The 13,430-nt window shown below is 40.1% G+C and overlaps 1 protein-coding gene across 1 annotated transcript; it reads right to left on the minus strand.

Moving 5' to 3' along the window:
* Positions 1 to 523: 523 nt before the first annotated feature.
* On the minus strand, positions 524 to 4,805 carry LOC134220123 (chymotrypsin-2-like). The gene is made up of 4 exons (XM_062699113.1): positions 4,626 to 4,805; positions 4,270 to 4,559; positions 3,689 to 4,020; positions 524 to 820 (listed from the first exon to the last, which is right to left on the minus strand). The coding sequence occupies exons 1-4, from the start codon at positions 4,693 to 4,695 to the stop codon at positions 625 to 627; spliced, it is 888 nt and encodes a 295-aa protein (XP_062555097.1). The 5' UTR covers positions 4,696 to 4,805; the 3' UTR covers positions 524 to 624.
* Between the last annotated feature and the right edge of the window lie 8,625 nt (positions 4,806 to 13,430).

The raw sequence follows: 13,430 nt of genomic DNA on the forward strand, positions 1-13,430 counted from the left end.
TAATAACGGAACACCTTATGACTCACATATGTATGTAATGTACGCCAAAAGTTTGAGTGCGATATTCGCTTTGACGCAGCCGCGCTGTTGCCATCTAGCGGCGACGGACGTGTGCGTGAAATCACTGTTTTTCAACATGGTGAAGTATAGGAAGTATATTTTAAAATGCTTTTAAAATGTTATTAACAGTGATATGTTGAAAACTTTTAAATACGTATAATTAGAAATTTGAAAAACTACATGTTAAGCTCCTCATCTACACATGTTTTTTTAATCAAAATAATTCATCTTTCGTGTTACCTATATGAAAGTAAATTAAATTTCTAACCCAAAAAAGTTAACAATTTTAGGCTAGAATGTGTTTTAACGCTTTAATAAGCATTTCAAAATTGACGTCATATATCCCTTGCTGGGTGAAATAAAAAAGCATCAGCCGGCCCCCATTTTGTTTTCTCGCTTTCGTCAGGGCCAATATGCTCTGGAGTCGACGGCCTCTTTGAAAATAATTATCAGTCATTTCTTTGTTTACATTCTTTTATTTATATGCCATATCAACCACCACCTGTTATTATTCCTAGAGATAAAATGTACTCATAAAAAGTTGGTCATCTGATTCCGGCATATCTATACGCCGGCATTTTCTCGAATAAAGCTGCGAATCTCAGGATCGGCAATATTGGTAAACACTGCTGGCATAGCAATGGCACAAGCTGTGGATCCCCATGACACAATACCCATCTGGTAGCCGTCACATATCAGTGGTCCTCCGCTATCCCCATTGCAGGTGTCCTCGCCAATCACACCTCCAGCGCATATCATACTGCAATACAGAAACATTATTTTATGATTGTAAAAAATTTAAATTAGTAAATGGATCAACTTAGTTGCATTAAATTGTAAACAAATTAGGAGGCATATGACGAATGACCATTCATAATCAACATTGTGAAGCTATGACCACGGCATGGATCTAAGATAGCAGTGATCGTGTCTTTCCCAATTACAACCAATAATGTGTCTTCCTAGAGGTAAGGTTGGGTCTTCGCTATACAGGCAGTGTGGAGGACGGATAACATTTAAACAGGTCTCTTATAGGGTATTTGTTACACTATTGATAACATGCTTCTATATCAATAACATTCGCAAAACAGACAATTTGTGGCCTGTTCACTGCTGCCCGAGCAGAAAAAATTAGCTCAATAATACCGAATTCTGTTATTGATACCATACTCTGTTATGAACTATGCCTGCATAAGAAGTAAAATACCAAAGAAATAATACCAAAAACTGCCTGCTGGAACCGTTCCCAGTTTACTCGGTGGTAGTTTCGTAGGGTAGTGATCCGCCAGCACCGGGTAGTGATCCGAGTTGAGCTCCTGGTAGACGACCGGCTGCGACTACGAAATGTGGTCGTTCATGTTGGTTATGTACAGCTACAGGTCAATTGTTGCATGGACTCCGGACTGACTCAGCCGAGTGGGGGAATCCGGGCTCAAGATCGTATAGTGGCCTTCCTCCATGTCGTTGCTCCAGAAGGTGCCGCGTCATAGACTGGAATTGATTCAATACAAATCCTACAAATACATTTGGTGTGCCTATGCGGCCTATGCAGATCTGTATAAATTTTGTTACATATGTCACAAATATTTTACGTTTGATCCCTGAATTTATATTTGCTAAGTTTTTCTTTGTAAGCATAAATATCATTCATATTCATATCATGTCTAATGAGAGCTTGGAATATATTGCAATCGCTTTCGAACTCATGTTTGGCGTCCATTCAGCTACTGCAACCAACGTAAAAGATATTTTAGTAACAAGATAAACAAAAGCCGGAACTCCGCAAAGGAAGTAAAGTTAGTTGTAAATAAGCTTATAAAGGCTTCCCCAGACCTAAGCGATTTTATCGCCGCGATGGCGACAACTAGTCGCCGCGATTATATCGTTGGATCGCTGCAGGCAATGTTCTATTTACGCTTCCATACCAACGGCAACAGAATCGCTGTCGCCAAGCGCTAGAATCGCGTCACGACTGTCGCATCGCGTGTGTTTGGGGGAACCTTATTTCCAATAAAATTCCGCATGAACTTGTGACGAGTGCAGAGGTGTTCTCGGCTTGAAGTGGACGAGTGATTGCATCATCATTTCTTTCCCATCCCCGATAAACCGCGAGGAAGTGGCCAGCTCTGTTATCGGCTATTTAAAATACTGGTGCTCTAGAACTGTGTACATTGAGGTTGGACAGCAAATCCCATTCTTCCATACATTGGTTCCCTGTGCAGTTGTAATTGTTCTAGTCAATCACGAAGTAGCAACTATGAAATGCACGGTCATCATGCTCATAGACTGGCCCAGCTTAGTACGGGGAGAAACAAATGTTATCGAATTTCACTTGACAGGATTGTGTCTTTTGGTGAGAAAATCAATCTCTCAAAATTTCAGCTCAATCGCTTGTTGCATAAGCTGGCGCATTTGATTTGAAGTTTGTATGGGGATTTCTGCCAAAATATATGAGAAAATACACCTCCGTCACTCATTAGATCTGGAAATTGGTTCTGATTGCTCGATTGGGCTCAAAATTGCAAAAAGGGCAGTTGGTATGTTACATAACAATTTCACAGAACATTGTACGATGATTAAATGAACTTTTACTTAGGTTTCGACTGTTTTATTAGGAGCTGGATTGCGTATATTTGGATTTATTGATTGAATCAGCCGAAAACTATATAAAAGTTCATATAAAAAGGCGCCGTTGCTGATGAAGCAAGTGTGTAGGAGCCGGACAATACTAAATACTCATCCTACTAGGTTGGCATTTGTACAAGTTAGTTCTGAAAATGCATTGCGAGAGTTCGGCTGGTGCCCGTTGCTGGGAATTTGGTTTCATCAGTACCCGCTAAGCTGTGGAGGACGACGGAGGTCCTTCATAGCTTAGTAGGGAAAGCACCGGTCTAGCGTACTGGTTTCGTGGGATGAAACCCCACCGAAGGGGCGGTTACCCTCCAATACCTTTTCCGAACTAAATCTATCACATGTTGTGCATATGCATAATCGAGTTTCAGACAATGATATGTTCGACAAAGTTCTAGGATCTTTTAAGCATTAATTGTCAATCAAAAAATCTGAATTGTTAATTACTACTGAAATAAGTTATTAGCAAATTAGTAATTGCAATCCCACGACCAGAGTGTAAAATAATCGAAAATTGTTGGTGACGTCCACCTCTCTTCACTTGTCAGCTCCCACGACATTTTATTGACATTCCCCGTCACTGAATTCGCCAGTGACATACTTATGGATTTTATTATAATTTTTTTGTGAAACGGCGACCTTTTGAAGAAAAGTTTTGAAATTCGACTAAAAAAATTAGTACAAAACCGGGAAAACCACTTAGAAGAAGCTATAGTCATACAGCACCAAATCAATAACTATAAAAAGTACACTACAGGGGTCGTACGCTTATAACGTGAGATTTTTTTTCTGGGTTTTTTGACCCCCCCCCCCCCCTTCCTCAATGTATAGCAACGTGGTTGTCAATGCGTGGGTCATTACTCCATTTCTTTAGACCCGCGTTAGGGGACCACTTAGCAGTATTGCACATCATTCTAACTTCGGGATTTTTAGTGAGCACATATTTACAAAACAAAATAGTAATTCCGAGAAGTTCTGGGATAGTGATTGGCCTCACCTGTCAGTAATCTTTTCAATCCACATTTTTCGGCAAATATCAGTCGGCTGAATCAACACTCGAAGCTCTTGGAGAATGGTCGGTATATAGCCATTCACATCCATGCCCCATCCAATTACCACTGCCAGCTCATCCGGACAGCTCACCGTAATGCTACTATCTATTAAGGAAGCTGCACTTAGGGAGTCTACAAAAAAATTCTCGGCAATTTGTACAACCGCCACATCGTAGACAAATGTTTCGGAATCATATTTTTCGTGAAGAATCAACTGCACTGCATGAAAAATATATCCACCAGCCAGCCTATGCGGGCTACCACCACGAAATGTTATCTGCATCAGAAAAGAAGCCATGAATTATGAATACTGTTAAGTGTAGTTTAGTAAAGTAATTGTACAACTCAGTTGAATTCAATTGTTTCCCCAAACGATAATAGTGTTCAAATTCCTTTTAATTCAAGTGAGTTTAATGCGTGTTAAGTCGTAAAATTCGCATTTAAGTGACTTTATCGATTCACCTGAATTGTCCACTTCGGTTGTTATATTCAATATATCAGTACTGTTTGTCAATATCCAATTTACCCAAGAAGCCGAACTTCCATCATCTAGACAGTGCGCTGCGGTAAGAGCCCATTTATTTGCAATAATCGTAGCACCACAGATATGTACTCCACCATTTCTCAGCGACAATTGGTAGGGATACAGCTCGATAGCGGTTGAGTCCCCTCCTACAATGAAGGGCTGTGTATCTGTCGAAGAATCGTATGAAACCGGATCCGCGATCACCGGATTTGGAGGCCACAATGAGTATTTGCGAAGAAGTGTAAACAGAGCCGGTGTTCTTCGATGATGTTGTATATATATTGCGTCATCTATGGTTAGAAAACAATTCACTTCATACATCGACACGAACTTCACAACATTAGATATTTAATTACCGAATATTGAACCACGAATGCAGGTACTAACAGTTAAAAGCAACACACAATAGCCGATCCGAAACTTCATTGTAACGTTGATAATGAATCGCAAGCGCAAACCTCCTACCGGCCGGAAAATTTGCGACTAATAAGTAGTTCAGCAGATGTTCCATACCGTAGCCTGAGTATTTTTTTTAATTGTTGGGCGGGCATACAGAGTATCCTATAGATATCCCATTCCCCGGTATTATTCAGGTTATCTATGGTTTATTCAAACAAGGTGCAATAAAGCGTCTTAAATAGCTCTCGTCACTGTTTAGCGACCATGCGTAGACATTCCAGCTTCACCAGTGAATACATAATGCCGTTCAAACCCCCACAGGAAATAATGTGTTGGGTAAATATTTGAGCGGCTCGGTTGTATGAGACAACAAGACTTAGCTGAAACTATGAATGAACGAGCAAAGTTGTCAGACCGTATGAAAATGTACCAACTTAAAATACAAAAATTAAAAATTTAAAAAAATCTTTCGAATGCACCTCATTTGTTCGAATAGTTTTCCCAGTTGATTTTGCTGCCGTTGTAAACGAGAATGTGGATTCACTTTCGTTCGGAAGACCATATAAACAAGAATATTGGTGATATGGTGAGTACTTTCAGCAGAGTCGCCTTTCGGTCTCATGCAAAGGTTTTGAGATGAGAAAATTATTTAGAGCTTTTTAGTGGTATGTCTTCACTTGTCATAAGACGATTCAGTACTAGTTATCCTATTAAACCCTCTCTTTCCACTACTTTTTTCAACGATTTCAATAGGAAGGAATCATCTATCTAAAAATGCTGGAACAAAAGATATTTGGTATAGCTAAAATTAGTGGAAAACGAAAAAAAAAAAGGGGGCACCCAATTTGAGATAAATTCACACAATTTATGCATACAAAAAGGCCAGTGTCTTATCCATTCAGCACGGTTCATGGCTCCACGTCGCCAACCACTCAGTCTGTGCGCCTCGCCGTTTTGTGTTCGTCGGATCGCTGTCGAGAACCATTTTAACCGGATTACTGTCCGACATTCTGACTAGGTGCTCGACCCACCGCAGTCGTTCGATTTGCAAGGTGTGAACGATGGGTGGTTTTATCAACAGCTGATGCAACTCGTGCCATCTGCACCCCACCATAGAACGTACGATTTTCTGCCACAATGCTTCTCCGAATTTCTCTGCTGCTATCGTTATCGGAGGTCACCAATGAGCCCAAGTACATGAATTCTTCAACCACCTCGATATCGGCACCACCAATAACTCTATTTATTTCCTACAGGTGGATTACAATGTCCTCTCTTCAGCCTCTTCCTATCATGTACTTCGACGTATTGATGACTAGTCCAATCCATTTAGCTTCCCTTTTCAGTCTAGTGTAGGCTTCCTCCATCCTCTCAAAGTTAGACCGTTACAAATTTCCACGCCCGTTTGTATCATGCCTTGTTTGCGATTGTGCGGTTTTGCAGCAATCTCGCCCGTGCTACATTCTTCTCCTCAACTAACTGCTCGCATCCGTCGTAATACCAGTCGTTCCTTCGATCCGCGGGCATCATTCCTAGTGCAGCAGTTGCGGTGCTGCCAATAGCGGATCGAATATCTGTTGGAAAAGCTGCGCCTAGCTGCTCTTCCGTTGGGAGTGCCACTTCCAGCTAGCCTACAGTCTTGAAGCTGCTCAATGTTTAGCCGCGGCGTTTGACGCGTGTTGTACACGGTCGAGAGTTTTGAGCGCAGGCATACTGCAACGAGGTAGTGGTCGGATGCAATATTCGCACTGTGGTAAGTGCGGACGTTCATATGTCGGAGAATAATTTATCGTCGAATCGATACGATATGCAGACTATCCCTTCCTACCTGAGCGTTCATGTCACCGGGCAGGGGGCATCCATCATATGTCTGCTCCAGCTGCGCATAGAATGCTTCTTTCTCGTCGTCGGATTTCCCTCCAGAGCACGTTGTTGATTATATCTTGCACATCCTTGAGTTGATTGGCTGCCACACGATTATGAGTTGGCGTATCTTCCTCAGCACTATGATGCCGGTTTCCAGCTTGTTGGTGGTGCCACAGCTTTGGTAGAAGTTAGCCGCTCGATGCCCGCTTTTCCACACTTCCTGTCCAGTCCAGCAGATTTCCTGCAGCGCTACGACGTCGAAGGTGCAGGAATGTAATTCATCGTAGTGTGGATGTAATATCCTCTCGAAACCTGCGAAACCTATTGACTTACAGTTTCATGTTCCAACCTTCCGATCGTGATCCTTTATTCGTCACCAAGGTCCTTTCCGTTTGTTTCGAGTCGTATTATCTTCTATGTCGTTCGTAATTATTTGTTTTACGGGCGGCTTATAGTACCGTCGGACGCATGAATGTCACATGTTACGAACGAGAAAAATGAGAAAAACGCATTTGAAGTTTCAAAATGCATTCATCCTATTATTACAAAATTTCGCTTTTTTATTGACTTTAAGGTGAAGGTGGGTTGAGTACCAAAACAAAGCTTTGAAAGTATTGGCGCAATAAAAACTGTCATATACTGTAGTAGTATTGGTTTCGCATTTATAAAAAAACATAAAATATTAGTAGGGTGGTTCAAAAAACGACCCAGCTCCAACACGCTCACTCGATTCCGTCCCATGCTCCGAGTGTCCTCCAAAAATCGAATTGAACAAAAATTGGTTGATTACAAGCCGGTTCAAGTTTGTATGAAAACTAGAATGGGAAATAAAACCTTTCATTACACTGGCTACAGCGCCTCCCCTCCAAACACTGGCGAAAAGAGAACCCACATAGCTGAAAGCAACATTCTAAAGACTTCACTGAACGAAAATCGCACCGCAGGAATGATCCATTGATTACGTAACGCAAAAAATAGCATTTTATATCCCGCTCACCACCATGTCACACTGTTTGTATGAAGTATCTGCCCCTGGTGCAATAGATATCACAGACAAATTTTGGCTATTTTGTTGAAGCACACGTTTCTGATGCCACACTGATGCCTTCTGAGAAGCCTAATTATCATCCTAAAGACACGCAACCTCGATTGAAATCGACTTCTAACTATTGGAACGACCATTCAATATGCATTGTCTACAGAGTTAAAGCTCTTGAATATTTCATCCATTCATATGGTCTCCTCCCTCGCAAGCGCCCAATGACGGAGCACAATCAGAATAATGTAAAATTCAACCTCGCCATATCAACTGTCATACAAACCTGAAACGACCTGTGCACGGTAAGCCTCTATTCAAACCAGCCCAAACCATCGGATGACACCCAAATTATAAATCATAATCGACTGAGCGTGGCAGAGTAAAATTATTTTTTGAACCACCCTAGTTATTAGTTAGCTGCTGCCGGTGCCGTTGTTTACATTCGCTCCGCGATCGGTTTTTAATCGTTTTTTCAGACAAAAATAGCAGTTTATATTAAGTTTTCGGTTTGAACAAGTGACTGATTTCGAAAAGTGATGTTTAATTTGCATTCCATCAAAATTTCGGGCTGCTCATGTGCGGAGAAGTGAGTAAAAACTTGATTTTTTCAGCGCCCTTTGAGAAGAAGTGAAGTGCAGTGATGAACCCACCAAATCGCGAACGGCTAATAAATCGGCACGAAACTGCTGATTTATGATATTAATCGAGCTGAAATACATAGGACTCTTTGGATAAACATGTTCATTATCACGGGAAGTGAATAAATATGCTGTGAACAGGTTAGTAATTTGAATATTAAACTTTTGTTCGATGCTGTTCGATGCATTCGAATGTTGGTGGGAGAGGAGTGCGGGAGGTGTGGGGTTGACCCGTGGGAGGTTCGGTGCCATATTGACTGCCATTGTGGTACTCTTTCAACTATGTCCTTAACTCAATAATCCAAAGAATATTCATATTCGTTGGGACAGACTCAAACATTGCCAAAAACAACAATTTTTTGACGTTAACTACGTCTAAGGGGAAGCCTCGGATACAGGGTGCAAAATGAAAATTTCCAAATTGGGGACCGTCACGAAATCATGTAAGATTTCAAACGGTAATAGCGACTTTATCTTTCGACGGATTTTCGAGATTTTGTTATTAATAGATTCGGAAACTTTCCACCAATTTGCTAATTGTATTAAAACTATTCATTATCAACGGCAAACTATTAAAAATGTTATTTCTTTCCAAACCGGGTGAAAAATTCAAAAATAATCAATCCCGTTCATAAATCCCCAGCACGGACATCAGATTGCAGTAAGGTACGGGCCTTTTGATCCACTGCTTCGTTTTTCCTGTGTATAAAAAGCCCCGTGTTTCGCGTGCGCGCGTCATTTTAATTCTGGATTTCATGGAAAGCGGACCAATGCGTCCAGAGGCGGTCCTAGCGACAACGGCTGTGCGGATGAAATTTTTTCGTTCGATAGTGGCGGCGGTTGTGGCAACAACAGTATATCTTTACATCCGTGTTGCAAGCAGCATTTTTGGATCTGGCAATTAACGGCGCGCATAGAGCCGAATCATCAGATGGCTGTCGCGCAGTCCTGTAGTTGTTGTTGGTGAGGCACATAATTGGGAATGAATCGGATCTTTTCAGAACCACCATTATGTTTGGGAGGAAGGTTAAGTTGAAATAATTTGTCTATAGTGCAACCGCTAGGAACTAGAAAATTTTTCAGTGAAATATTCTAGCGTGATTCTGAGCTCAATTATATGATGTTTGTCTAACACTTAACTACTCTTCTTGCTGTGGATTTAATTTTGAACAATGATTCAGTGATTGATAAGTGATTGAGAAAGTTGATAGGGGTAACGGCTCAAACCTTGGCCCATTATGCTACGGTTGAGCACATTTACCGTTATAAATCTTCATATATTGCATTTCCAACCAGAATTATTCCACCAGCCGGCTTGCTTACATTTGGTGTTGACGCCAAATAGCAAAAAACGGCGATGAATGTTCGCAATATCTCATTTAAACCAGCGAAAGTCTCGAGAGAAATTGACAAAATGTCGGCATCCTTGTCCCTATCAGGTGGATCATTTTTCAGCCCACTTGAGACGAGTGATTGTTGATTTCGAACATACGAAAGATAAAGATGGGTTGCTTTTTGTAGTACCAGTCATTTTGCTTGCGTTGAATAAAGGCAGCATGCAAACAAATAGAGAAAATCAAATCATCTGATTGAGCGTGAATTTTAATTGGTTGCATGTAAAATACTACCACACGGATTGTGAGAGTGCGTTTTTGATTCCCCCAATAGCACGCCTACCAAGGACATGCTAACGAAAATACTATTATATGAATCATTTATTTCCCAAATATTTACCATATTTGCAAGTGAAGAATGAAAGAAAAATGAAAACTGTATTAAAAATTGCAATTGCAAAAAGGCTACATGTCCTAGCCCTCATGTTATGCCTTCAAACAAATTGCATACGTTAATTATTGGCTGCCGCATAATTTTGAGATTTACTGCTAGTTGAAACCATGGCAGTTGTGTTGCTCTCGCTCTCGCGATACTCTCAAAGAAACTTTTTTCCAAAACGTAAACAATGCTTTAGGTGGGGATGATGTATAACGCACTACTGAAGAAAGCCAATTGTAAAACTTTTTCTATGCAATTCCTTGCTTTGTACTGTGCATAAACAGTTATAACTGAGCCAACTACCTAATATTATCACACAATTATTCATAAATACAATTATTGGATGCTTGTTTTTAACTCTGCCTGCATTGAAGTTTCATGATTGGTACGTGCGTTTGACTCCACTCCTCTCTATATCGATCAGCTGTTGTGAATCCTCTCAAATCTCTCACGTGTTTCAACTTCCCGAGTTGAAAGAATACTTTTTCGGTATCATTTTACAGATCAAAATACTTTTTGCAAGCAATAGTAGATCTGAATTATGATGAAGATATTTGTCGAGTAATTTGACTTGAAATTATTCACATGAAATGACGTTGAAAGTTTATCTAATGAAATATACGATCCATTGTATCGTTCCATTATGAAATGAAAAAATGTTTGTAGGATTCTTGCGAAAGAAGATATTCATACACTAATTGAATCATTTATTTGCGAAATTATGAAGAAAATGGTGTATCGAACCCAAAAGGTTGATGCTTGAATCGCTTTCGCTTGAATCGTGTTTGGAAGCCGTAAAGTAGGCAATTATTTTTGGTATGTTGTGCGAATGAAAGCGATTATATCGTGTTTCGAGAAAAGCATCAACCCATTCACAAACTACATGACGTTTTAGGTTGTAGGAGGGTACTTGTCTGAGCGTTAAGGACTTTATAAATTTCAGAACTCTACAATACATTGAGCATTACTAGAGGCTTGGTGTGGGTTGATTTTAGCGTTATGTAATTTGCGAATGAAACTTTACCGCTGAGTGGATTCACCTGTGTTTACAAAAAATCTCAGCATCTCAATCGCAAGCATCGGATATTCTATCTATCTGCAGCTTTCGGTTATTTTCTCCAGTACGGGTTATTGGTGAGAATGTTTTTATTTTAGAGTTTCACCTATACTAACGTAGTGCTACAAGTCGAAAGCGCATGCCAACATTTGACTACGGGTGCCCCCAGTATTGTCCAGAAAAGTTTTGGTTGATAATGTCGCTATACTAATAGAAATTGTGAAATAAAAATGATAGCTGACATAGTGTGGTTGTTATCCATTCATCTGATGTGCGAAAGCAGGTATGTTCATTCAGAAAACTCTTTTATTGGGCAAAAGAAAAACTCTAGTACAGCCAGCCTGCATAAGTCAACGAAACATGGCTGCTAAAAAACCGAGTCAAAGTGATTTTTCACGCAACATAATTGCTTTTAATAGTTTAAGAAGTGTATAAATCTAGAGTTATGAAGCAGATATATGTTTGATACACTTTTCTAAAGAAGCAGTGGTTAAAATCTCCCTACAAATCGACGTATTATCGCTGAAATATTGATTAATTTGCGTGATGAGCCAATGTTACATCCAGGGCCAACATTACCGCCGGTTACCCTATAAGACGAACTTTTTTCATAGAACAAAGCATAATTGTTTGGTATCGGTAGCGGAATCATAGCATTACTGCCGGTCCGAGCGCGCGTCAGAAGGAGAAGCTGCAAATATGTATTCGCATGGATGGAAATAAAACCTTAAACAACCAGCAGGCTACCTACTAGAATTATAATCTTGATGGGAAATTTCACTTGACTGTTTGAAATATCGCGGAGAGCGGTCCCAGCATCGGTAGCAGGGATGCCAGATATAATTTTTAGAAGTCTGTATTAATCTCAGCAAAATGTCTGTATTTGTCTGTATGGAGTTCATAAGGTACAGGAATTAGAAAATTATTTAAAAATCATGCACTTTTGACAACGTAGAATATCGAGGTTTCAATAATCAAAATGTCGGTGTAGGACTTAGTCGCGTCAAGTATGATACAGTAGCCGTTCGATAACTGCAAAATGTTTACTTTTCAGTTAACGAATGCCGTTCGATAACTGCAACGCATTCTAGACGTCAAACGGTTGATAATCGACGTCAGATGCAATAAAAGTGCATCTAAATGTGCAGCGCAATGCAGCTGTCATTGAGTTTGACATCAGTTTAAAGTTTAGCGGTCCGATAACTGCAAAACTGTTGCAACTATCGAATTGCAGTTAAAAAGCATTGCAGTTAAATGACTTGCAGTTATCTGTACACTAAAGACAAGTAAGGTTGCTGTTGAGGTCGAAATACGTATTTTAGGAAATTACTCTAAAGTTACCATCATGGTGGAATTAAACGGGATAATACTTTCTTGTCTTATGCTAAGTGAAGATATTCCACTACAAAGCTCTGAATAATGTTCTTATCAATATGTATGCGAATGTAACAAATCGATAATATATATGCAACTTTCTAACTGAAAATCCGTTGGGAAATTCAAAAGAGTTCAGTTCGGAGGAGAGGCACAGAAAGAAAAAATCCGTTTAGAAACCCAAAGAACGGATCTTTTGGGTTTACAAACAGAGTAAAGGGGCTCCCACAATGATGAGCGCAGCGGCGCGTTTTGACAGTTAACCCATATATTATCTGTCAAAACCTGCCGCTGCGCTCACCATTCTGGATGGGCCATAAACCTTTGGTCTTTCCAACTTTTTTGGGCTTCCGAACAGAACTATTTTTGCGCTTTTGAACAAAATCGTTTTGGCTTCCGAACGTAATCTTTTAAGGCTTCGGAATCCCAAAAGGATATCCCTTTTACAGAAACAGAAAAAATGCATTCAGAAGCCCAAATGGCTCACTTGGAATTCTAAAAGTATTCTTTTCGAAATTTTAAACCCGAGTCTGTTTGAAAGTAAAGTCCAAAATAATTTCGTTCAGAAGCCCAACAAGGTTTCGTTCGGAAATCCAAAAGAGTTCTGTTTAGAAAGCCCAAAAGAATTTCTTCCAGAATCCCAAATAATTTTGCTCTGAAACTCAGAGAAAGGCCTTGTTTTTGTTTTACAAACCGTGATTTTTTGCTTTTCTGAACGGAGCTCTTTTCGGCTTCTGAAGAGAGATCTCTTCTAGTTTTTCGAATCGATTCCTTTCGCGCTTCCTATCCAAATCCTGTTAGAGCTTCGGTAGGAAATATATGTTTAAGTATTCTAATCAGAATCTCTTGCCCAGAAGCAGTAAAAGATTCCGTTCAGAAGCCCAGAACGCTCCCATCGAAAGTCCAAAAGACTCCGTTCGGAAGACCAAAAGTATTCCGTCCAAAAGATTCCGTTCGGAAGACCAAAAGTATTCCGTTCTTAATTCTAGAACGATTTTGTTCAGAATCCCATCAG

This window comes from Armigeres subalbatus, chromosome 3 (genome assembly GCF_024139115.2).
Source record: "Armigeres subalbatus isolate Guangzhou_Male chromosome 3, GZ_Asu_2, whole genome shotgun sequence".
NCBI classification, from domain to species: domain Eukaryota; kingdom Metazoa; phylum Arthropoda; class Insecta; order Diptera; family Culicidae; genus Armigeres; species Armigeres subalbatus.

Excerpts from the sequence above, each read along its gene's own strand:
- LOC134220123 (XM_062699113.1), bottom strand. The coding sequence starts at position 4,695 with ATGAAGTTTCGGATCGGCTATTGTGTGTTGCTTTTAACTGTTAGTACC. Across the intron at positions 4,560-4,625 it reads CATTCGTGGTTCAATATTCG|ATGACGCAATATATATACAA; the intron begins GTAATTAAATAT and ends TTCTAACCATAG. Across the intron at positions 4,021-4,269 it reads ATGGAAGTTCGGCTTCTTGG|ATAACATTTCGTGGTGGTAG; the intron begins GTAAATTGGATA and ends TTTCTGATGCAG.